The 27,309-nt window shown below is 40.1% G+C and overlaps 1 protein-coding gene across 1 annotated transcript; it reads left to right on the top strand.

The window, feature by feature from the left end:
• Positions 1 to 27,292, top strand: Arp8 (Actin-related protein 8). The gene is made up of 12 exons (XM_071590210.1): positions 1 to 105; positions 225 to 392; positions 631 to 837; positions 5,647 to 5,820; positions 8,139 to 8,249; positions 9,241 to 9,357; positions 11,654 to 11,806; positions 11,943 to 12,017; positions 12,151 to 12,297; positions 21,903 to 22,188; positions 24,245 to 24,373; positions 24,896 to 27,292. The coding sequence occupies exons 1-12, from the start codon at positions 76 to 78 to the stop codon at positions 25,066 to 25,068; spliced, it is 1,770 nt and encodes a 589-aa protein (XP_071446311.1). The 5' UTR covers positions 1 to 75; the 3' UTR covers positions 25,069 to 27,292.
• The last annotated feature ends 17 nt before the right edge of the window (positions 27,293 to 27,309 follow it).

Raw genomic sequence — 27,309 nt, forward strand, 5'->3', positions numbered from 1 at the left:
GTTGGTGCGACGGGTTTTGTATGAATTGGAATTTGAAAGTATTCTGTAATTAGTGATATTGTGTTGAATTTGAAAATGCCAAACTTCACAGAATCATTCGCAGAGGTCAGTATGCATTTGGCTGCAAGTTTATATAAAATTTGGAATAATTGGAGGTTGTAAGTGGGTTATTTTCTTCCAATTGATATTAACTATGTCAAATGCAAACTCTTTTTACATTTTAGCAAATCCATGCTCAAACTGTCATAGTTATACATCCGGGTTCAAGAAACTTAAGAATTGGTCGCGCATCTGATCTCAATCCGCACACAATGCTCCATGCAGTGGCTAGACGAAGGTTACCGGGTGGGCCAATTCACCAAGATCATCTGTTGCCTCCTGAAGTACCGCGAGTAATTCTACATGACTCTTCTCTTAATTATCCGATTAATTACCCCATCGACGGGTATTTTTTGTGGAATTCATTTTTGTTGTTATTTCCTCGAATTTATATTTGATGTAAACAAAGTATTTTTTTTACCAATAATAGGTTATGAATGCCTATAATGATTATGCTCAACGTTTTGGAAATAATATCTCTATACTTGTGGTTTTTACCATTCGTAATCTTTTTAATTCCTGAACTTGAAGACTAAAGAGACTGCTCAAGAAATGGAGGAATCCCGCCTACAAGTGAGCCACACACTACAGTCATGCCTCCAATCCGATGGCAGCCGTAGGTACGCCACTCCTCCTCAGCAAATTGCAGCCTTCAATCGCCGATCTCAGCCAGAAACTGTGGCTACATCCGGAGGCGAATTCATTAAAGCAGAAGGAGATGTTGTAGTTGGTGACGAGGTAATAAGTCGTTTGGTGAAGAAAGTAATTAAAATTTCGGTGTTTGGATGAATTTTCGTGGAAAGTCTTTGTTTTTTTTCAAAGTCAGCAATATGGCAATAATAATTAAGACATGGAGGAACGAGAGAGAATGGCAGCGACAAATTTTGCCCATTGCCCTGCTCTCCGCAAAACCATTTTAGTAGAGCAGTGTCTCTGGCAAGGGAATAAAATACATCTAAAAGTTCTGTTGTGTATGGACGAAATCTGGTAACCTTCAGGGTTGAATAGTTGCAAGGTGCTGGTTGCTGGATCAACTTCTTTTTTAGTCTTAGATATGGTACAATACATGTTCTACGAATTAGCTGTTTGTATACGTGCTAAAAAAAAGCCTATGTGTAGTAATTTCTTGGACAGCTTCTTTTCCTAATATTCCCCAATAAACGCATTGGTGAATATGGCTTTGGCATATCACTGAATGGAAGAGTATCGTTTTATCCACTGTGAAGGCCTCTCCTCTCATCCCTTACTCTGTCACCAATTTTTTTATCCATTGTTTCCCTCTCCCCACCCCTTCTGAGATTTAATTTGGTGAATTTCCTGTGAAAAAAAGGTCTCCAAATTTATCATTAGGCTGAAAAAAGTATGGGTAGCAGTTGAACTTTAACAATTCTCAAAAGTTGAAACATTTTGTTGGCTTTAGAAAATGTAGGTGTAGAATTTTCTGTTATTTCTTATACAGAAGAAGATTTGGAAGTGCTCTTCTTCGTCACTTCGTCTCTCTTTGTCTCTCCGACTATCAGCTCTCCACATCAACTGCAACCACTTCATCTTCATTGGTGCAGGCTACATAATTGGCTTCAGAATTACTAAGTTTTACTATTCATAGTTGTAATTCAGTCTATTTCTTCAGTATTTTTAGGTTTGAAACATTTGCTGTTGCTGAGGATTTGATATATTTCTATGTCTTATTAAACATTTTTCCTTCCCATGGACTAAAACCATGATGTGGTGGAAGGGCTTGTGCTTTCAATGACCCCTAGAGCTGTGCTGGCAGGAGCAATGATAATTGCTCCTGATAGGGTCACCCATGTGAAATAGGTCCACTGTTAGGAGCCAGATGAAAGGTACTCGTCGCAGAGTGTATTTCTCTTTGAGGCGCCTGCAAAGGTGTCTAATCTCAGTGGGGTAGCCATTGAGTGATGGTGTCATGTTAAAAATGCTATTGGAGAAGGCAACGGAAAACCACAATAATTATTATTCCCTAGAATATAATGATGGACAGTGTAGAGAAAATGAGTCCTAGCAATTATGGAACTCGGACCAATCGTTGGTGTGTCTTGCTTGACAGCAGGAGAGGCAAGGTTCTGAGGTATTCATCTCATGAAAACCTTGCAAAGCAAAACTGACAGCAGCCACACAAAAGACGCATGAGAAGACTGAATTACTTAGAATAGGAACTTGGAATGTTAGGACAATGTTCAGTACAGGAAAATTAGAGAATATGAAGTTAGAGATGGGGAGAGGAAATATAGATATGAGGTGAGATGGAAGGATAGCATGGATTACTGGAGTAATATTTATAGTGTAATATACAGTGGAGGGGACAAGAGCTAGCCAGTGGTTGCAATAATATTGAATAAAAAGGTAGGAAGAAGTGTAGTCAACATAAGAGTAAGCAATGGGTAGACTATTACTAGTAGAGGTAAAAGTAGAGCCGATGAACTTGGTCATTGTTCAGGTATACATATCACCAACTAGTCATTAGGAGGAGGAAGTCTATGAGGTATATGATCAGTCAGAGGACATAATCATGGGTGTTCCTGGAGGAAAACCTTTGATAGTAATGGGGAATGAGAACACTACAGTAGGCAAAGGAAAATATGTTGATGAGATGGGGATTAAAATTTAGGTATGAGGGATGACCATGGGGAGAAAGCAATGGAGTTCTGCAGGAGATGGGTTAATCATTACTAATGCTTGGTTTAGACACCTTAAAAAACATAGGTATTGGTGGAAAATGCTGGGTGACTCAGAAAGGTATCGTTTAGACTATATTATGGTCAGGCACAGATTTAGGAACAATGTTATAAATTTGCAGTTTTGCAGCTCTGATTCGCTCAGCTCTCCAGTTGACTCTGTTTGCAATTTAGTAGTTATGAAGTTTAGTGTCTTATTCAAAAAGATAAGGCAGGTCAGGAAATGGAATGCAGAAGCACAAACTGGATTGACAAGGAAGGAGTATCAGCAGGCTGTAGAGAAAATCATAAGTAAGGGAAAGGAACTGAGTACTATTGAGGAAAATTGGGAAAATAAAAATAGCAAAAAAGAGTTATTCAAAGCCACAAAAGAAACTATAGGAAGTGTTAATCCGAAAAGGACAAGGAAACTGTGGTTTATGGAGAAGATGATTAGAAAGAAAGTTGAGAGAAGGAATAAATAAAATACAGAGTTAGGTAGAAGGAAGTACAAAGAGTTAAATAGTAAATGAGATGGGCAACAAATAAAGCAAATGAAGCTTATTAGAAGATGCAGTGCGAGGATATGGGAAGTTTGCAAAGGAAGGGTAAAAGTGGTGTGCTATACAACAAGGTAAAAACACTGGTGGGAAGTAAGAAGGGAAAATCTGTGTTAACAATTAGAAATAAGTCAGAAAAAATTATTTGAACCAGGAAAGATGGAAGGAATGGAAGAACTGTACGTTAAAAACATTAGGCCAGCAATGTTAGGCATAGAAATAGAATATGACTTAGATGAAGATAGCTTAGGTCCAGGCTTGCTAGATGGTTAGATAGAAAGGGAATTAAGGGAAATTAAATCAAATAAGCAGTGGGGGTAGACAACATTCCTGCTGAACTACCAAAAGGTTATAGGAAAATGTGGGAGGAAGAGTCTTTGTGGACTAATTTGTAGCATTTGTGGAAGAGACATCTGGCCGGAAGACCTTGTCAGATCAGTGTTAGTTCTTACTCCAAAAAAGGTAATTACTACTTCATGTGAGGACTACAGAACAATAAGTTTTATATGGCACGCACACATCTAAAGTGGTTCTCAGAATCATCAACCAGAGGATGGAGAGCAGGGAAAATGATAACTTAGGAGATGATCAGCTTTGGTCCTGGAAGAGGAGAGGCCTGCATGATGCCATTGCAGTAATCAGATCACTAATCAAAAGGAGGAGAATATAATCTAGACATGTTTGCCTGTTTTTTAGATTTCGAAAAGATATTTGATAGAGTGAATTTGGAAAATTTAATTAATATATTGCAGATAATAGGAATAGATTGGAAGGATAGGAGATTAACCTGCAACCTCTACATGTCTCAGACTGCTCAGGTGCTAGTGGGGGACAGAGAGTCTGGATGGGCAGTGTGAGGAAGAGGTGTTTGGCAGGGTTCTCCATTATCAACTATGCTGTTCAATACATTTCAATCAGCAACTGCCCTCACTCTTGTTTTGACTATTTTGCATCCATATTTAAGTTTAACCTTTATCACAGTATGATTTCACTTGCGTTTACTAAGTTTAGTAGGGAATTAGCTGTAGGAGAAGGAAGATTTTACTTCAAAATTGTATAATTGTTGCTGTATAATTATTTTAGGATTCCCTTCTGTGTGTCCAGTATGTTTATCAAAAGACTCAATTTTGCTCTTTCTACAGTGAATGCCACGAGGTCCTGATGTTATGTATTCTTGTTGGAAAGAATGAAACACTTAGTGTCTTGAAAATATGCTCAATATTCAGGAAATTCCAAGTAAATTCAAAGAAAAAAGTGATTATAACTTCAAAAACTTTCATTTGATGACAATTTAATTAATTTTGCTAACCTCAGTACTTGGTCTTGACATATATACGAATACACTCGTAGTAGTAGTAGTTTTTAGGGGAGGCGATCGACAGCTAAGGTCATTTGCACCATAGGGGATGGACAGGAAAGGATGAAGGGTGGAGAGAAACCCGGCATCGGCATTAGCCTACTCTTTACGAAAGGTGCCAAGGGGTCCGCAGCTTAACGTCCCATCCGACGGACGCCGTACTCACTCAAAGTGCCCTCCACAAAGCATCTCAAGTAGGGATCGAGATACCTCTGAAAAATATTAAACATCGCCAGGATTTGAACCCGCGCCCTCAGGGTGGGAAGCCAGTACGTTAGCCCCCGCACCATCTCGATCCCCAATACACTCGTACAATAAGTTGCTTGCATATTAATAATATATACAAGTATATGTATTTATTCCTTCCTTGGTATAAATAAAAACAAAGTACTGGATATGAATAATATATCTTAAATCCTCTATGGGAAATACCTTCAGCAAAATAAATGGTTGAATGATTCAAATTAAAATGAAAAATAAGTCCGTGTATTTTAAAATTCAATTTTTTCAAAAATTCTATTGTACTAACTGATGGATTTTTCAAGAATATTATTAAATTGTAAGGCATAATCCATTTGTTGATTTACTTCAGGTTTATAACTTTGAATGTTATTTTCATATATGTCATTGCCATTTTTATTTTAATACAAAATGGAATGAATTTTTATTTGCATGTTTACAGTTACATGTATTCCACAGAAAAGCCATTTTGAAAAGGATATATGAAATTCTATCTCACATTTATATGGGGAATGAAGCAATGTATTTTAGGCTTCAATGTATGGGTGTAATATACAGTAAGGGATACATTTTGCATTGTAATGAGTCAAATTCTCCTAACATGTAACAAACAGGTGCTAACTTAAAAGTGCAATCAAAACACCTCAGCTGCAGGTGGCCATCATGGATGATGGTATCCTTTGCCTGAGTGGTGATTTTTAACTTTTTCTTTCAGTGCTTGTATCTGAATCCAGCAGAGGATTTTAATATTCATTTCCCTATGCATCGAGGAGATTTGCACATTCACAGTGGCCCAGGTGGATCCTTAACTGCAGTTCTGGCCAACTTGGAGACCATTTGGAGCTGGGCCATTCAGTATCGGTTGGAAGTCCCCGTCAGGGACTTAAAGGTGCATATACTAATCATCGAAATTTCAATGCCATTTATTTTGGCTTGCTTTAAGTATATTCATGTTTGTAGGTGAAAACAAAAACATTCTTTAATCTCTCTTTGTTCTGATTAGTCATGGGATGTATCAACCTTTGTATGAAATACATTTTTACATATATTCATTCAATTGGTTTGTTTAAAATTATGTAAGAATGGGTATTGTGTTGGGTAATGCTTTTGAAGTTTTTGATGATTTTTGTGCATTGTCCCAATTGATGAAGTGATTATCCTTCATGGTGGAAAATGCTTTTCACACTGAATTTAAAAAGGTATTTGTTCTCTTAAATATATAATTTTTACTGTTTAAAAATGTATTGAATGTGTGCATAATATTGAGTGCCTTTATTTTTAATTTTGGAATACATAAATTTGATTTAATAGCCATTGCTTCGCAAAATTCAGTGCAGTTATGTTTTTTGGATTGTCTTAATCATTGATAGAATGGCCCTACTTCACTGAAAAAAGCCAATTTGTAACAATTTTACGGGAGATTATGATAATAAACCAATAGCTTTGACCAGTTGTCTGAATTATGTATATGAAATTGGCATATTTGATATTACCTTGTTCAAATAGATGCTTTTAAAAGTTCAATCATCGATTGGTACATTGAGTTAGTCAGTTGTAGGAGGCATATGCTGTAGCATGAAAATATTTTGCTATTGTGACGTGATGATGTATTTTTTCCCAAAACATGATCTCATATTATTGCTCATGAATTTTCATCAATTTTTTAAAAGTTATTTACATGTTGGAATTATTGGTCATTCAAATCTACACTCTGTTATAATGAACAGAGCATGTTATAATGAACATGGGTTCATGCTAACTGTTGTTTACTGCTAGTCTCAAATAGAAACAGAAAGTAAGTACATATATGCATCAAGGTTGGAATTAATGGTGCTGAAACATTGAAACTTTTATTAAACTCCACAGTTCTGATTCGTGCAGATAGTGATGCTAACATAATGTGTTTATGGGCAAGATACTAGTATTAAGTTGATAATGTACCATTAAGACGTTACCCCGCTGGCCTCGGTGGTGGCGGGGTAATGTCTTCGTCTGCCAATCCATGGGTCGCGGGTTCGATTCCCGCCTGGGTGGGTTTTCTCCACCTAGGGCTTGGGTGTTTGTAATCGTCTCCATTGTTATCTTTGTTAATAGTCCGATATAAAGGCCAGAGTGCTGTTTTCAGACTAAGGCAAATAAATAAATAAATAAAAGGGATGTCGTTGGAATTGATTTGAACCACTCAGTCAAGGAAAATAATCAAAATGAAGTTTAGAGAAAATTCACTAGATTCCAGGAAAAAGATAATGTGAAGGTTAGTGTTCCTGAGTTTTTGTGAAACTAAGTTGGGAATCCCTTCATTCACAAACAAAACAAACTTCTGTTTAGACACAAGACACTTAAGTTTCCTTTTGATGAATATGAGTTAAGTGTTCAATTCTATGTATGACATTTGACCATCTATATAAATTAAAAGAAATTGATTCCAACATTGAAACAGTACACATGTTACAAGGTTTTTCCTATTGCAGTTTGTCTTTACATAAAGAATAACCAATAAATTCTGAAAAAAAAGTCGCAGGCCTCGCTAGCATCTGTATAGCGAGCAGGTGTTAGCATTCACCCAAAATACCTCTTTATTTGTACTACAGAATTATGTTTCTTTTCCGGCAGTGTGTCTGAACTGGTTGTACCTATTAATCTATCTTCATGCATTGGAACAGAATTCAATTACCTGTACAGACTTAGTGGTGATCAGAGACGGACAATCGCTTTTGCTCGAAAACTGATTTCCCATAGGTATCAAATATGAAAATTGTGAATTTTCTACATCAGGAATTCAAAGAACATGAAATGTATTTGATTAATAAGTAGGCATATGATGATTTGAAACATGTTACCAATCCATACTAAAAAGATTTTGTACTTTTCCACAGATTTTTATTATAAGGTACAGTGCATTTCACTGACTTGCAGCATCATCAGATACAAATTTACTTAACAAACAATGCGAGAATATATATGCTCAGAACAGAGTAGGGGCAGGGAGGGGAGGGAGGACCTGCAAGGGGAGGGGGCGATCGGGTGAATTAAGGGGTTGGTTTGACCAATTCCAGTCAATGTTTATGATATCAGAATTGGAACTCAAAAATATGCGGGTTTTGCCTAGCTAGGAAATAAATTTGAGGCCAAAATGCATATTTTTCAAAATAATGATAAGCTATTGTGGGTGTAGATATTAATGTTCATATTTTTACTCACCACTAGCATTATAGAGCTGTCTTAGTCATCCCAGATATCTACAATCGTCAGTATCTTAAGGAATTGACAACCCTACTCCTGACAAAGATTGGCTTTGGAGCTTGCTTTCTTGTACAGGTAATAGTTTTGATGTTTTGAATTAAGTTCTTTGATCTCACAGCATTCATTGTTATAGAATTGCTCTCCCTTTGAATGATACCTTTTAACATGTAGATTTAATGTTGCCCCATTAATGTCCCAGGACTTACTTTTTTACTGGATATTCCAGGACTAACTTTTTTAAGGGGAATTAGGCAATCAAAACCTAAAAATTGATTTACTCTCCATGTTAAATGTGTGATTGCTTGAATGTTCATTGATGAAAAATAACTGGATGGACTAAAAAAAATGTATTTTGTTAATTAATGGTTGAAATCATGTATTGGTCCAGCTTATATACCTGTTGGTTTTGGAAATAACTTTGTATGACGTATGGTTTTGTTTCTCAAAAAAAATATGTATGTGGTGCTTTGCCATAGCAATGAATTCATTTGTGCTAGATCTAGTGCCTTTTGTCATCTGATGAAAAAAAATGGCATAAGAATAACATTCCACTAAGCAAGATTTGAATGCATCTCCTGTTGTTTCACATTCATTTCTTGGACCTGTAGCTATCTATTACTATTGCTTTCTTCATAATACTCTTCTTTCCATGCGTAACCTAATGGAAAACTCTGAATTAAGTAGAAGTGACACTGACTCATTGATTATTAACATGTTTTGAAATTTGAGTTTTTGAGCTGGAGCTGTATAGCCAAGTTTTCAATCTGACCAACATTACTAGGTGTCATCACACTGTTAAACTCACCCATTTGAATTTTTCCTGTATTCTACAGCCTGAACAGTTTGCCCTCTCAACTGAGTCTGGCCCTGGAATTAATGGATTACTCAATGTGTATTGAATGTGACTGATATCCATGCCAGCAGAATGAATGTAGCAGTTGACACATGTAGTTCTGTGTGAATAATCATTTCTCCATTCACTTACCACAGTTTATAATATAATTGACCCTTCACAAATTATTGTCGGCAATGCTGGTGAAGTTTATATTTTTCTCAAAAAATACAGGATCATGTTGCAGCTACATTTGGAGCTGGTCTTGGCTATGCATGTGTAGTGGATATAGGAGACCAGAAGACATCTGTTTCTTGTGTAGAGGATGGAATTTCTCATCGCAGTACTCGGGTAATTCTATTAATTTACTACTTAATCAACTAGTGTAGAACATATTTGTACTGATATAAGTCCGAAGTACTTGAATATTCTGAACATAACATCCAATCAATGTAAAGAATTTCTATGTTTTCAAGAGGAAAATGTGAAAATATTCTTATAACTGAGAATATCATATCATTTTCAGAAAGCATATGCACTTTGCTTTGAACCTTCCAACTTGACTGTTACCTGACCCTCATATCCTAATGTGGTATTTATAGTCGGTAGGAGCTCCCCCTCTTTTTGTCCATTCTCTCTTTCCATATTTTGTTTGCAGAAGTTTGAATCTGTGCAATGAAGGAATAATGCAGGGGCACACTTGGTCTAACCTCAACAGTGAGTGTTCCTACATGTATGCAAGTCATCCTTGGTCCAATCAGTATAGTGACTGCAAAATTTTAGTGCCCAATTTTTGGCGTACCTTTATGTTCTCTATTTTACTAGTGTAACCTGGTACACTCCAGTACCCTTGTGTTGGTACAATAATGGTATTTGTAAACATATTTATTCTCAGTGCATGTACATTTAAGATGTTAACTGACTAATGATGTATATATCAATATCTACTATATCTTCATCTACTATCTACTGTAACCTCATAAAAATTCCACATTTTTTGACCATGTATTAGGTACCATAACTTGTTCATTCATTGAAAAAACCATAACATAAATACAGTAATCAACCCGAAGGTCAGTTTGGTAGGTGATGGAAGAGTTCACCTAGTACTATGCCCGATGGCATGTGAAAATCACACATCAGGGTAGGGGGGCTACTTCCTTTCCCTGTGCCGGTTATGGTTTCCCAGGAAGATCTGGTACCCGAAAAATCACATAGCTTGGGTGGAGCTGCAGGTGCCCAGAAACTTGCCCGGGAATCGAACCTGGGATCCTCATGTCAGTAGTCCCCTGGACTACCGTGACCCACTGTTCATTCAGTGGCAAAGAAAAAATTGTATTGTTTGGAAAGTTACCCTATTGCTTGGATTTTTTTTTCATAGTAAATGAAGTCTGGGTATATTTTAAAGTTACATGTTGTGGCCTCTCCACAGGAAGCATTGTTCTGGTTAATTTAAGTTTAGCTCGGTTTTGATTCTCGCATGGGTGGATTTTTCTCCACTTATGGCTTGGATGCTTTCGGTTGTTTTTGTTGTTATCTCATTTTTATAGTCCTATGTAAAAGGCCAAAACTTGGCTGTTTTTGCATTAGTACTAAATAAACTTATTTTCTTGAGTAAAATTAAGTGAACACATTTTGACATGAGGCATCTTTTGAATTTGTGCTTTTAGTACAACAGAGTTCATACCAATAGAGTAAATAGTTTTTAGAAAAAATCTTAGGAGAGGTATTCTGAAACCTGTAATGGTGACTACGTAGTAGTAGTAGTTTTGAGGGGAGGCGACCGACAGCTTAGGTCATTTGTGCCATAGGGGAAGGACAGGAAAGGATGAAGGGTGGAGAGAAACCCGGCGTCGGCATTAGCCTACTCTTTACGAAAGGCGCCAAGGGGTCCGCGGCTTAACGTCCCATCCGACGGACGGCGTACTCACTCAAAGTGCCCTCCAGAAAGCACCTCAAGTGTATAATATAGAATGTGAACATTTTCCAAATGCCCCTGATGGTATGGCAGAATTGACTGGAGCTGCTAAGACTGTTCCCACCTCCAAATTCCCTCCCCCAAACTCCCTCAGACATTGAAAACGTTCACTATTGATGGCTACTAAACAGCGTGGCATCTTCAAACTTGAAACATATGCTTTATAGATTGCATACTTTCTAATACAGTGATATTTTTCAAACAACTACCACCATCTCTAGGTCAGGCCGGGTACTTCTGGGACCACCCTCGTAATTTCTTCATGTTTGTATTTAAAAGCCAAACTACTTGTCTCTCTTCAGAATGGGTAGCGGTAAGCCAATTAGAGGAAAGGATATTTCTCTCCGCTGGAAAATCTCATCGTAAAACCTCTGCGATTTTTATTTCGTCAAGTTTTGTGTGTCAGCTATCGTTTAAAATTTCCCCCAATCTGAGGGTAATTTTTTTTTTAAGTTAAAGAAATTTCACTTAATAATTGCATGCTCAACATAGCAAAGGTACTTCAATTAAATAGGAGTATCAGAATGTTTCCTGTTAAAACTACCTGAAAACTTAAGTGTTCTACCAGACACGACCTTTAACCTGTATTACCTGCTCTTAACCTTTACCCTGTAAGTTTCTTCGGGCTACGAATTTTGCTAATTTGGGCTTAAATATATTTATTTACAGTTGAGGATGGATTATGGTGGTGGAGACATAACGCAGACATTTCATTGGCTCCTTCAGAAATGTGCTTTTCCTTATCGGCAGTGCAATCCAAGCAACAGGTTAGATGGATGGCTGTTGCATCAGCTTAAGGAAAATTTTTGTCATGTTGACCTGGTGAGTACCTGCTGCATTCATTGATAAGTCAAAATCTGAATTAATCTTTGTGAAAAACTCAACATGCATCAAGAAAATGTGTTGTAAAACGGGTAATAATAATAATAAATATTTTTATTTTACTTCCGTTGCACAGGACAATTGTGGGCCTCAAGAGAAATCTTTTTTTGTTAGGCAGCCATCAGTACCTGTTCAAAAGTTTACTCTGCAGGTATTGAAATCCCATAAGCTAGTTTCTCATTGTTTATATTATGTCTGGAAATCATGAAGGATGATGCTAATTATTCCATTTCTCTTTATGTCAGTTTTAAGATGTCTCTAATGTATTACTGGATCTCATACAGGTTGCTGATGAATGTATAATTGCACCCCTAAGTCTTTTTCAACCAGAATTGTTTGGTGTTACTGGCATCAAAGGAACACATGTGCAGAAAAGATCTACTGGTGACCCAGAAGACCCGCATGATGAAAGCTACTTGAGAGAAACCAGTGTAAGATTAAAGCAAATCTTAGTATGTAGCGAATTTCATTTACAATCAAACTGGTCCAATACTAATTATTATTATTACTTTTTATTTGCCCAGAGATCAAAATACAAAAATTCCAGGTGGGTGGTGTGTGTGCATGATATAAGGCACGTCAAAAAGGAGCAAAGTCACAGGCTCAATGAAAATTGTGACGCGGTATTTAATTCATAGATAAATTTTCCCCGATACCGCGAGACAAGGGAGGCCGCGACTCTACTTGTTTTGAGGGCGCCAGGCTAGCCGCATGGCTAGCCGCAGAGTCACGCCGCTGGCTGTCACCTGGCCCATCACACTCCTCGTCCCAGGGGAGGGCTCGCTCACCTTTTATGTGCCCCGGGGTGGGCAGCGGCTCTTCAGCTGAAATCACGAGGGACGCTAGGAGGCGCATAAAAATGGACTACGACGAGTAAACTTCACAAGAACTATTTATTATCACAAGAAAAGGTGTGGGCGCTCCCAAGCAAACATGACGCGCGGTGCCGACGCCTGCTGGGCCACGATGTTGGGTGGCCGCTCGGCTGCAGCCGAAGATGGCCGCCTCGCTGTCGACTGCTGGCTCCCGATGTTCCGGTCGGGGCCCACACGGCGAGGTCGGTTACTGGCACGCGCACCACCGGTGTTCGCAGGCTGTCGGTGACTCGACGATGATAGCACACGACCTTCTCTCTCGGACGTCTCACAACGAACTCTCCTTACCACGTGTTGGCCGGCACTCTCCGCGCGCGGCGCGCCCCGCTCTTCTCTTTTCTAACATACATTGTCGGCGCCAACAGATAGCGCCCCGCCGTTCTACGGCTCGCGAGAGGGGCGCGCGTATTCGAACTGGGCAAGTGACGCTGCGCCAAGCACAACGTCACATACCCCCTCCCTAAGCCGGACACTCGTCCGAGTGGACCGCTTACAAACGAGCCTGCAACTGAAACCTATGAACACAATATAATAACAACAATTTCACAGATTTCTACCAGTAGTTCACTCAGTTTTGAGATTCTGTCTTCAGCTATTGGATAGAAAATGGATAGCACAACTTTTTCTAATTTTAACCACATTCTCTATGAACATCAAGTAATACATTTGGTATGAACAAACTTTTGGCATGAATCTTTCATACATTCCAAGGGAATTTCTCACAAAATTTCAACAAAAGCATCACTCGCTCAGATAATTCACTCTATAAAAGGCAGTACGTCCTCAGCTCAAACACATCACACCTCGTTTGCAAACTTTCATTCACCACAATTCAAGGGCTATGTGCCATAGCAACAATAATGTCCGACAGAGATTTTCACATTATTGAAAAATACATCGCTCACTTTGACTCACAGACCAGATAACATGAGGCAAACACACAATGCTGACCTATTACATAATACCAAAATTCATAAGGAATTTTTTTGAGAGTGTGCTCCTTGGGCTTGGCGCTCGGAGAACTCACCACTTTGACGAGTGGATCTTGGTGCTATATATCGTTTCAAGTCACCAATATCTACTTTCGCGTTTTGCTTATTGGAACGCGTTTCTACTATATAGACTGTTGGAGACAGTTTTTTTAGTATCGCGATTGGTCCTTCAAATTTAGGGGCTAGCTTGGCTGAAAACCTATCAATCCCACTGGACAGATGGTGGGTCCTACGCATTACTAGGTCTCCTACATTAAATTCGATGTTTCTTCTACCCTTATTATACGCTCGCGCCTGTTTTTCCTGAGCTTTCTCTATGTTCTCGGCTACTAGATCTCGTAATAAGCCTAACCTATCGGCCCTCTTTTTCCACGCTTGTGGATCCAATCTGCTCTCTATGCCTTCCCCCTTCTCAAGCTCGCGCCGCAAACTCTTCACTGGCAGTGGATGCCTTCCGAAGTTCAAGTAGGCTGGCGAGATCTTAGTCGAGGCCTGCTTCGCGGTGTTGACTGCATGCCTTAGTTCGTGTAAATGCTGATCCCAGTCTCTATGGTCTTTTTCTACAAACATCGCGATGGCCGTCTTCAGCGTTCGATTGGATCTTTCCACTGGGTTTGCCTGAGCATGGTATGGAGGCGTTGTTGTATGCGTTATTCCATACTCTGCCAATGCTTCTCTTATGCATTTGTTATCAAACTCTTTTCCATTATCTGTCAAGAGATACTCCGGCGTTCCCCAGCGAAATAGGACAAGCTCCTCAAGTGCTTTAACCACGTTGGCCCCCGTAGCAGCTCTGACCGCCTTTAGCTCCACCCATCTTGAAAATAAGTCCTGAAAGATTATTAAGTACTTGTTCTTGGCTTTGCTAAGCGGAAACTCCATGAGATCTGCTGCTACGACGCTCCATGGTCTCTCTACCGTTCTTTTACCCAATAGTCCCTGAGGCGCTTGCTGCGACGTTTTGAACTGTTGACAGTCCTGACATTGCCTCACAAAGTTGTGAATGTCGTGATAGGCCCCTCTCCAATAGTAATCTCGTACGACTCGATCGAAGGTCTTTTCCACTCCGAGGTGGCCCGATGAAGGTTCACAATGGGCATCCCTTATGACCCGCTCTCGACATTCTTTTGGAAGCACGAGTTTCCAGCCCTCTTCACAATCAGCGATTGGATCGAGCAGCTCATCGTACTTGTAACGATACAAGTGGCCCGCTTCGACCTTCCAATTTTTATACCTCTCCGGATATTTGGTGACTTCCTCGACTCTGCGTTGGTGGTCCTCATCCTTTACTTCCGTAATTTCAGCGATCTTCTCTTCGCCAGATAGTTGCTCGTACATACGAGATAGTGCATCAGGCAAATCATGGATTTTACCTCGACGATGCACCACCTCGAAGTCCCACTGCTGCAACTCCAGCGCCCACCTCGCGAGCCTACCCGTAGGTTCCTTGAGATTTCGTAGGTATTGGAGTGCGGAGTGGTCTGTGATCACGAGGAACTTGTAGCCCTCTAAATAAGGCCTTAGTTTTTTTATGGCCCATAGAATAGCTAACAACTCTCTCTCTGTCGTCGTATAGTTTTTCTCAGCTGATGTGAGAACTCGGCTGACATAAACGATTGGATGTTCTCCGTCCTCATTCACTTGAGAAAGAACACCTCCAATTGCTTCACTACTCGCATCAGTTTGTACAATGAAGGGTTTAGAGAAGTCCGGCCTTGCCAAGACCGGGGCTTCTGTAATGGCCCTTTGATATGTCTCAAACGCTTTCTGCTGTTCCTCTGTCCATTCCCACTCTTGACCTTTGTGCAATAACTTGACCAATGGAAGCTTGATTTCCGAATCGTCCTTTATGAACCGAGCGTACCATCCAATCATACCAAGAAATCGTCTTAGTTGTTTGAGGTTAGATGGTGCTGGATAATTCACGACTGGAGCTATCTTTTCCGGATCTGGTCTAAGTCCCTCTGCGTCTAACAGATATCCAAGATATGCAGCCCTGGTACAACAAAACTCGCTCTTCTCCTTATTGATTACTAGCCCTGCCTGGTCCAGTTTTCTCAACACAATTTCGACCCATTTCAAATGTTCATCGAATAATTCGGTGACTATGATTATGTCGTCCAGATATCCGAACATTATTGGTTCGAATTCTGGCCCGAACAACGAATCAATTAGTCGTTGGAACGTTGCTGGTGCGTTCGTCAAACCGAATGGCATTCGTCGGAACTGGAACAGACCTGAGCCAGGAATAGCAAAGGCTGTGTACTTCTTAGACGATTCCTCCATAGGAATCTGGTTGTAGGCCCAACGGAGATCGATTTTCGATATATACTTGGCCTTCCTCAGCTTGTCAAGGATTGAATCCATATTAGGCAGAGGGTACGCATCCTTCTTTGTAACCTTATTAAGGTCTGTGTAATCGATACAGAATCTCGCGCTACCATCTGCTTTCTTGACAATGACTGGCGCACTGCTCCAAGCTGAGGCCGACCTTTCCACTACTCCCTCGTCTAACATCCTCTGAAGTTCCTGTTGAGCTACTTCCATCATTCTAGGAGACATTCGTCTCGGCCGATGTTTTATTGGTTCTGCTCCTTGAACGTCAATATGGTGTTCTGTCAGCAGCATTAACTTCGGGCCCTCTGTGATCGCTTGCTCTATTACCTTGTTCAGTCTTCTTCTCTGGTCATCAGTGAGCGTAGTGATGCCTCCACATTCCATGTTTTTTTTCTCACCCTGTTTCACTTCCTCTCTATTAAATTCGCTCAGTAGTGCGCTGAGCCTTACGCTTTGATAACTCTCTAGGACTGATAGACCCGCACATTCTGCGAAAATGTGTGGTTCATTTCTTGTCCCTTTCTTCCAAAATGGGTGCCACGGGCCCTTTTTTGCTCTCCAACACTTCTCCGCGGACATCGTATCAATTGAAAAAAGGTTTTTCAAATCCGCTCCAACGATCACTTGATGAGAAGACAGGAAATCAGCGGCTTTCCATTGCATCTTCTCCGTTTTTTCATCGATGGTAATCGTCACATCTAGGTATCCCAAAGTCTTAGCTGGTATGGGCGTCATTGGCATCGTCACTTGAGTCATTGACCCCTTCAGTCTTGACTTATACCTTTTCACCACCTCGGGACCTACTATGGTCACTTGAGCCCCGGGGTCATAGAGCGCAATGTACTCTTTTCCCCCGATCAGGACTGAGACTTGGTCTCTATTCTCTGCCGTCACACTCGTTAAACTCACTCTAGGCGTGGACTCCACGCCGACTCCCCCTCCCTGAACCGGACACAGCCTATCAGGTTTGTCCTCAATGGTTACAGGGTATGTCACACTCTCACTCGACTCATTCCTGCCCGTCCCTTTGTTGGTACACAACCGATCCAGAGTGAACAGTACTTGAGGCAATTTCTCATAATCGCTGTCCTGTTCTGATTTCTGGCCCGCGTGAAGCGACTGGGCAGAATCTACATTCCACGCATGTCTCGGCGGGCTTTGTGGCACCGACGAGATGCTCTGAGGCCTCTCACTCATTCTCTCACTCTCTGCTTGCTTTGGCGGCTGGAGACAGGCTGGCCTGTTCGATCCTACCAAAGACTTGACCCTTTCGCTTTCTTCTGACCTAACGGATTGGCAGAGCGGAGCTGACTCCGTCGACCAATGCGCCTTCTGCCCCATATGCGGTTGATTTGGTGGGCGGAGACGGGCTGACCCGCTCGGCTCGGCGAAATCAACGGATGGACAGCAACTATCAGCTTTGCAGTGGAGGTCGGCCGTCCGTCTCGACTGCTCAGCTGGAGAGCTTTTCCTGATAGCTCCATTGCATTGGCCAGATCGATAGAGGTTGGCTGTCCACCTCGATCTGTAGATTTCTTCATCCTTGATCTTTGCCAACGCCTCAGATGGGTGGTGGATGTTGGCTGTCCAACTCGACCCAGGAGCAGATGTTTCATCTGGCCCATCTGAGTTTATCTCCCTTCCTTTCTCTATACAATCCTTTACTCCACTATTTACATCTTCTTTGATCGAATTTGGTTCGCAGAATTTGGCTGTCCAACTCGGCTTTTCCAAAATCGAATCACCATTTCCTAACTTAATCGACTTATTCCTATGATTATCTAAATCTAATTCAGCCGTTTTGTGTTCGACGGATTGGTTTGCGGGGAAGCCGCTTGGGCTAGGCGACTCCCCGCTTGTCCGTTTTCCTGCCGAGTAAACAGGTGTTTGCAATTAGGGCAATTAATTGCCAATAAGCCGACCTTGCCGCAAAGTTGGCACTTTTCTTGTGTACTACCCTGTCGACTGGGGCAATTGACACTGATATGCCCTCTTGCGCCACAGCTGAAACACTGGACTCTTGGGCACGCATTTGCCCTATGTCCCGACGCTCCACAGGAATAACAAGCTCCGTCAAAGCCCGGGCCCTGGTCTCTCGCCTGTGAAGGCCTAGACCACGTAGGTCTCGTTATGGCCCTTCCTAACTCATAGCTGATGCTCTGTCTATGTCCATCGTCCCCTGATGCATCGTCCGAGTCATCACTGCTGTCAGTAGATAACGACCCGCTCGTTACCTCCGACTCTGAAGAAGATGACGAAGTGGATGTTATTTCCCTCCGATACTTTTTCTTGGAACCCTTTCTCAAGTTCACTTCCTTATCGTTCTTCTCACTGCCCAATTTTTGTAAAATTCGGCTAATTCCATCCGTTAGGTTGTTGATCATCTCGTTCTGCTGTTGCAATTGACTCCGCAACTCCTTTATTTCCTCAGAGTTGCGGTCGCTCTGTACTGGTATCTCTTTCTGATTTGATTTCGCTTCCGAAGGCAGAATGCGCAGTTTTTCCTTTTCTCTGGTCAAATCTGACGCTTCTTTCCTTTCCCCCAGCGGCGGAAAATCATATGAGTCCATCAGCGGCAGTTTGGGCTGAGGGCCTCCCGCTGCGTTTTCTGCAATGGTCCGAATGGGGTTCAGTTCCTCATTAATTTCTCCGTCGCTTGCGGCAACTTTCTCCGTCTCGATGTGCTTCTTTTTATGCCCCTTACTGCATGCTCGTTTCATTTTCCGCCCTGCATCTAGGTCTTCGTCCCAGTTTAAGGCGTATAAAGCTCCTGAGAGGGTTACATCGTCAGGCTGCACATCCTCGTCCAATTCTTTGACCATGGTGTCCCTAACCGTGATTGTGCCAAAAGAAGCTTAGCCCGCAATAATCGCTCTTTGCGCACGAAGAGTGGCCCTACCAAGGAGTGTCCTTTACTTGACAACTCATTTTCCACCTCTTCTTCACTCATTTGCTTAATTATTTCAAATTCTGCCTTTACCGCTGAATGCCGTAATAGTGCCCTCATATCTCTCTGATATCTCGCCAAAAATCCAGTGTCACCCTCCATTGTAAATTAGGAAAAAAAAATTCTTAACCTATTGAATAATTAAAGGATTTGCCCCACCTAACCTAAAATACGCTTACTGCAAATATTTAATCCTAACCTAAAGCTTTCTCCCTATTCTACAGTTATTATAACAAATAGGGTAGAATAAATCAGAATTCTATATTAAAAGCATAACCTAACCTCAAAATTCAAAAATTACAAACTCCACTTCCTCTTTTCAAAGGATCCTCTGCCACTCTGGGGATACGTGGCCACGCACGGAGCTTCCCTCACGCCATTAATAGTAGTTAATCTTAGAAACCGATCGTCCCTCCGCAACTTAACTGGAAACAAGTCGCCTCGGGAATGTTCACAGCTTTCATCCCACCCTCAACGCCAAGCAACCACTCAAAGCAACCGCACAAACCACATTCAAGTACAAAAGATTGAGTAGAAATTATAATCTCTTATTTACTGCTTCCCTCACAAAGAATTTTAAATTTCTTAATTTCATGAAAATGTATAGCAAAAAAAAAAGGACTAATTTATAAATCAAATAGAAAAATTGTATACCGCTCGCGAAAGAGCTGTACGTAATAACTGGCGCTCGCGCGATGTTAATCACGCATCGTTCCCGCTCACACACACGCTTTGCACACCATGCCGGTATCACTCCGCTCGCTCTCCTTCACACCATTGTTGCCTCGTCAAGGCCGACGCGACGCCATTTTACACTCGCGCCGCATGCGCACTCTCGAAATATAATTGTCACTTTTCTCGCACAACAATAGAAAGGCTGCCCCACGTTGGGCGCCATTTGTGACGCGGTATTTAATTCATAGATAAATTTTCCCCGATACCGCGAGACAAGGGAGGCCGCGACTCTACTTGTTTTGAGGGCGCCAGGCTAGCCGCATGGCTAGCCGCAGAGTCACGCCGCTGGCTGTCACCTGGCCCATCACACTCCTCGTCCCAGGGGAGGGCTCGCTCACCTTTTATGTGCCCCGGGGTGGGCAGCGGCTCTTCAGCTGAAATCACGAGGGACGCTAGGAGGCGCATAAAAATGGACTACGACGAGTAAACTTCACAAGAACTATTTATTATCACAAGAAAAGGTGTGGGCGCTCCCAAGCAAACATGACGCGCGGTGCCGACGCCTGCTGGGCCACGATGTTGGGTGGCCGCTCGGCTGCAGCCGAAGATGGCCGCCTCGCTGTCGACTGCTGGCTCCCGATGTTCCGGTCGGGGCCCACACGGCGAGGTCGGTTACTGGCACGCGCACCACCGGTGTTCGCAGGCTGTCGGTGACTCGACGATGATAGCACACGACCTTCTCTCTCGGACGTCTCACAACGAACTCTCCTTACCACGTGTTGGCCGGCACTCTCCGCGCGCGGCGCGCCCCGCTCTTCTCTTTTCTAACATACATTGTCGGCGCCAACAGATAGCGCCCCGCCGTTCTACGGCTCGCGAGAGGGGCGCGCGTATTCGAACTGGGCAAGTGATGCTGCGCCAAGCACAACGTCACAAAATACATAAAAGAAATGATGCTCATAGTTACATAAATGTTTGGCACAAACCCATGAACATTGGGTGTAACATGCGCATGCAATACCAAATTCAGAAAAATCATTGATCACCAACATGAATCAGACCATGACCATTGCTAGAAACTAAAAGTATGAACTTACTGGTCGGGAATATTATTGAGATATTTGTCAACCGAGTAGAACATATTGCGCTGTAGATATCTTTTTAATTTATGCCTGAATGCAGCAGTTCCCTTTGTATCCTTGATACTTTTGGGTAGTTTGTTATGTAATCTGATGCCCATTTCATTGGGTCCTAATTTCAATGCTTTAGTTCTTATATTCCCATAATGAATGCCATTCCTTCCTCTGGTGTAATGATTATGATAGGCAGAGTTAAGAGAATAGTTGCCAATGTTATTTTTTATATATAGAATTAAAAACATAATGCCCAATGTCACACGTTGTTTTTGAGAACAAATTCTTATTTCTTGTATGAATGGTGGAAAGTTTTGAAAACCGTGAATCAATCAATAGTTTCTTCACTTTCACACTTTTTCTTTGAAATTTTTCTAGAGTGGGCCATATTTACTGCCATTTCCGCTGCAGATGGCCTGTGTAAAGCCAATCGAAATGGAGTAAAGCAAAATGGTACTCATTGGTATATATAGCATCACATGAATTGTTATTTAAACTGCAAATGAACTAGGAAATACCAAAAAATACATATTAAAGCAGAGTCATTAGATTTTATTAAAATAAGTTAAGCTTCCTTGCTGGAGCATTAGAATAAAGACATTTATCCTTTTACCATCCTAAAAAATCTTTTACTATTATTGTTTACAAAAGTGTTCAAGGCTGCAATGCTCAGCCTGTGCAAAATAATTGCAAAGTTCTGCAAAAAATTTTAACTTTCAGTAGTAGTTTTTTAATACATTTTCAAGAATTTAAGAATTTAAAGGTCGAACAGACCTATAAAATAAGCTGCTACACCTAATTATAATCTTAATCCAACATCGAGGTCGCAACCCTCCCTGTAAATATGAACTCTGGAGGATGATAATGTTGTTATCTCTAAGGTGACTTACTCTACACTATCAATAGCAATTATTATTCTGCATGCTTTTGAACCTCAAAACCTAATGTTCATTTCTTGATCACTTCCCAGCCATGCAGTTGTCATGCAAGGGTACATTGGAAAACCCTTTTTGTTTGCTTTACTCAGAAAATTATGATAACTGCTTAACTCTCGTGAATGAATGTGTGCCCTTGCAGAGGAGGGGTGCGAAGGAGGCGATGGAGTCAGGTGGTGGTGTTACAGGGGGGGGTGAGGCTTCGGGTGGTGGTTCGATGGGAGGTGGTGTCGGAGGTGGTGATGGTGGCCAGGGGGGCGATGGTGCTGGAGGGGGCCTTGAGGAGGACATAGTGGTGGACAATATGGAGGGTGGAGGGGCTGGGGGAGGAGGAGCTGGAGGAAGGGAGGCTGAGGGCCCATTGGAACCAGATCCAGGGACTCTGTTGGGGCTGGATCAAGCCATTATCCAGAGTATTGATCGCTGCTGTAAGTTTGTCTCATCTAATGTTAATGTTTTTGTGCCTAAATACTGTGAATAACTCGCCTATTATTAGATCCTGCAGTTTATTTGGGTAACTTCAGGGTTTATGCACACATAAAAGATGTTTTTAAATTTGACTAGTCAGTGCTTTTGAAGTATAAAATTAGTGAATTTATTATATTCCATCCGGTGTTGTGCATCTGATGATTTCATTTTAATGAATTACCTTTGGGCATGTCGTGAACGCTATAAACCCCGTCTAATATTTTTTAACATCAATCTGATGTGTTATTGTTGAATTCACTTGTTCTTTAGTTTTATACTCTTTCATGTTTGTCTCGCTGATGCATTGTGGATGAACTCTATACTTTGACTAAACCAATCAACATTGTTATTACAGCACACCCCTATATATTTTTACCAATCACAATGAAATAGCAATGAAAAAAAACCTAAATGAATGAATGAGCCCAAAACATGGAGGCCTATTGAAAATTAAGTTTAAAATCAAATGTTATACATCCTTACTCATGACTATGATATCATATTAAAACCAATATTGAGGAGGGCCAAGGGAAACCATCTCAGATATTTATCCCAATTTATGATGAGGGACATTAGCATAGAAATGAGTCCTGGCAACCACGGGACCTGGTCATCCGGACCATGTGTTGTGCCCTGCATTGGAGAGGCAAGGCTTCCACTGTCATCATTAATCAAAATTTGAGTGAGATGTAGATGCCCTGAATCACCTCATATTTTCAATATATATATACAGAGGTAATGGTAAGAGAGGCATGGGAAGGGTTGGAGGCAGGAGTAAAATAAGTGAAAATCTATAGAGTTGGAGTTGCAGATGATCAAGCTTAAGTTAGACTGTCAGCCATAAGGTTATAATCATTGATGACTGTGTTTAAAAATCAGTGTGATAGGTATGGGATGAGAATCAACACATACTAAATAGAGTTTATAATGTTTTGGAGAAGGAAAAAGGCCAAGTTTAGTATTAAAATTGCTGGGCAAAAGCTGGAGCAGATGGAACAGTATACCTATGTCGAAAGTGTTTTCGACCAAGATGGTCAAAGTAGCGGGGGCTTAAGAATTGCCTTAGGAAAGGAGCCTTTCACGAGGAGGAGGGAGTTGATGACTGGTACATTGAAAAACGATGTTAAGAAAAGATTGTTGGAAACTTTGATGATGGAATATGATTTTGTATGGTGCAGAAACTTGATCATTGAAGCAAGATGATAGGAATCTTGATTGGACTGAGAAATTTAGACATGTGGGTGACAAGATGGATTTTAGAGTACAAGATTGTAGAATAGGGTAGAAAAAGTAAAATGGACAGAAAGGAAGACAAACAAAGCGGTACTAGGTATTGTGTGGATGGAGAGAGGATTGATGGTAGAAATTCAAAGGAGGGAGGAAAAGTGAATGATGAGTATTTCGAATAACAATGGAATGTTGAAGACTGTGATGGAGAGGAGAACATTAGGGGAATAAGGAAGAGGGAGATAAAGGATGGAATGAACGGAGGTAAAATGTGTGTGGAACAGACAAGCAGTTTAATGTAATGTGGTCCGTCAGTGTATGTCTTGTTTGATGAACTTAAAAAAAAAGCAGGTATTAAATACATTGATGTTAAGTCAATGTCTATCCAAAGCCTACCTTAAATGTTAGACTACCAAATAATAATGTAATGCATGCCAGGTTTAATGGTTTGTCTAAGGTTATGCCTGTTGTCATCATATTCATATTTTTTAATCAGGCCATGTGAATACCTGTTAGCAGCATTGCGTAATTATAGAAAATAATCTGAATTCGTTCATTTTATCTAATCTTCAATTATTTATGAACACTTTTCCGTGACTTTCAAATTTTTTGTTCTTGTATTTGCTCAATTTGGTTGAGTTTAGTTGAGTCTAGCCTACTGTTAATCATTACACAGAAGTAATTTGACTGTAGTACAGATTCTTTTTGGTATTAAATAAAAATGATCATTTTATTTTAGAAATTTCTTAATAATCTTTGATTCCACCAATTTTTCCAATTATTCTATAGCTTCTGATGACCTTAAAAGAAAAATGTATAGCTGCATTCTTGTTGTTGGAGGAGGAATGAAATTTAAAGGAATTGGAATGTGGCTCAAAAGTCGCCTATCTCTTCAAATACCCTACATGTACAGAGGAGGTAAGCACATTAATTTGAAAGAGGAGAGGTTTTATCATATTCTTATATTTTTATGCCTGCAGGTCAGATTAGAAGTATGTATATTTCAATATTATGTCCTCATTTTCCAGCATATTCTAAATATTCATCTGTTATTGATTAATTATTTATTCAATCTGTGTAATATTTATACTATCATATCATACTATCATCCCTAATGATACATATTCATATATCATTTGTAATAATGTATTAACATTCATTTCAAACCTACCCATATGGATACACACAAATTTCTTGAGCTTTTATGCCATCATTGCTTCATTTAATACATATTATTGAATCACTTGCTTGCATTTAGTTTGAATAAAAAGTATTTTTGACAGTTAACATTCTCAGGCATGGATATACATAATACTCGATGTAATTATAATAAAGTATGACAATGCAATTATACTTGTAGTGTGGATATTTACATGTGAATAAGGGTATTGAAATTGACTTGACAATGACAAAGTATGAAATTTTCTCATCCTTTAAAAGAACAACTTGATGTGATAACGCAGCCCAAAGATATGGATCAACAGATCACCGCTTGGAAAGGTGCAGCCATCATGTCCTGCTTGGAACCAGCCCATGAGCTGTGGATTCGACCCTCTGAGTGGTCTCGATTTGGTGTGAAACTGTTGCGGGAGAGGGCTCCATTCATGTGGTAAAACGTTTAATGCCATGCCAAGTCAACACTATTTAAAGATGTTCTCTGTGAAAGGGGAACTAGCATGGAGTTTAATTCCAGCCATCAGTAGTTGTTACCTAATCATCTTCAATGTGCCAGCATTAGCAAATTAGGGCTGCTAAATCCTTGTTTTGGAATCCATGGCACCTACTTAATGAAAGTATGAATTTTTGTAGGAGCCATAGCTCTTGCTTCCCAATTCATCTGATGATATGTAATTATTGTAAGAGAAACAATGATCCTTTGTGTCTGTAATGCGGTGAGATTCCATGGGTGTTTCTCTACGAAGAGTTCCAGTAACACAGCTAATGGTAACACTTCAATAGACCGCATGGTATACCTTGAAGTAAGCATTTCTGAGGTTTTAATTTTTATCTTTGCTCCTGTGTTACCTAAGTAAGCATTTACCTAATCAGTATTCTATATCTCCCTTCCTAATGAAATGTTAAGTGTTGGATGTGTGCTTCATAGATTTCTAACATGAGCCGACAAGCTCTGCCACTGTCCACTTCATCCTCTTAATTGTGTGTCTATGTTTCACTGTATTGTACTTAATGAAAGGCCACTCTTTAAATATGTCTTCATTCTATTAAGCTGTTGAATGGTCCATGTTCATGTTTAATATTACAAGTCTGAAGATGGAAGTTGAGGGCTGATGGTGAATGAATTTCAGGAATTGTTTTATTTATTCTTTGTTCACCATTTTTTTATGCATAAGAGGCTTTGATGAAACTTTATTTTATATATGATGTAAGTTGATTTATGCATTGTAACAATGCATACATAAGCAAGGAGACATAAAAAATTTTAATGTTTTCATTGCATATGTTGGTTATATTCAGATGTTGCAAGCTGGTAATGCACAAAAAAACTCCAAGTTGGTCACAGATCACATAGGGTATGTGTGGTTTCAATTGTTATTGGAATGTACTTTGAATGCCATAAAGTTATCAATAACCACATGAAATGCAATACACTTTGCATTCTCCTTTGATTCAAGCACAAATCAAATATGTCTTCCTTAAGCTTAAATTAGTTTTGGAATGATGTTTTATCAAATAAGCTGATATTGGTAGTTGAAAAGCTGAATGTTGCCACATTGCCACAGCAGTTCCACAGACTGTATTTACAGCAAAAGTTGCGGAAAATTTATTTTTGAAATGTGGCATTTGCATTGAATGTATTTTCAATGGAGTCTCCAATCTGCATATTTGAGAAGTATGCTTCATTCAATTGCCCATTGTTCTATCAGGAATGCAAAAGAAGCAGGATTGTACGCTGAATATGAAAATGTTCTCTGTCAAGTGTTCAGCGTTTGAATGTATTAATTCTTCTGTGGTTTTGTGAAAATAGTTTTATCAAACAAACTCCTTTTGAAGGTGAAACCTCTGTTTCTTCTATGATTTTTCTCTGAGAATGGCATGCTTCTTTCCTTTATACAGGCAAAGCAAACACATCTGAGAGTTGGACTTGATAATGCAAGTTTTTTGAGTCTTCAACAATTGTTTGTGAAAGTTAGGGGTATTGGCTCAGACTGACTTCAATGCTGGATAATATGCTCTTTAGTGAAGGGCATGAGCAAAAGCAGAGCCATGTGAATATTTGCAAAATTTGGAAATGTGAAAATTCTAACTTTTGAGATGAAGATTGTTATTGTATTTTTATTCAGGGATTATTGACAATTTTATATCTTTTATATATTACATGAGTTAATCTCAGTGTTCTCAGCCTTGTTTCTTTATAAATTTTATCGCTGCAATTATTTTGTTGGTTGCAGTTGATTTTGAAACATTCTCATTCAATTTTTAATGAACGTTTGTCAGTCATTTAATTAGAGAGATATTGATGAGAAAAAAATTATGAGGTTTCCCGGGGAAATGTGATATTGTGGTTTCCTGTAAAAGTACTCAAGTTACTGTGAAAAATTTTCCTTTGGGTGTTTATATATATGCAATGCTCTTTCGACTGTGACTTGAACTCTTGGGAAATTGATGTTTTCCACTTTGGTCCAGGGAAAAAATGTCAACATTAAATTTGAACCTAATTGTTGTATGTTGTCGAATGTTTTACCATTTTAAATTTCAATGAAACTGAGAAATTCTTTCATTTTGGTGTTTGTTGTTTATTCTTTCTTTGGATATCCCTTCTGTCAAAATGGGAAGCTTTAATTCTGCTGTATGCATAACTCTTGAAACAGGAATGTGAACGAGAAATAAATGAC

The sequence above is a fragment of the Hetaerina americana genome, unplaced genomic scaffold (assembly GCF_022747635.1).
Source record: "Hetaerina americana unplaced genomic scaffold, ioHetAmer1.1.p SCAF_4, whole genome shotgun sequence".
Taxonomy (NCBI): Eukaryota; Metazoa; Arthropoda; class Insecta; order Odonata; family Calopterygidae; genus Hetaerina; species Hetaerina americana.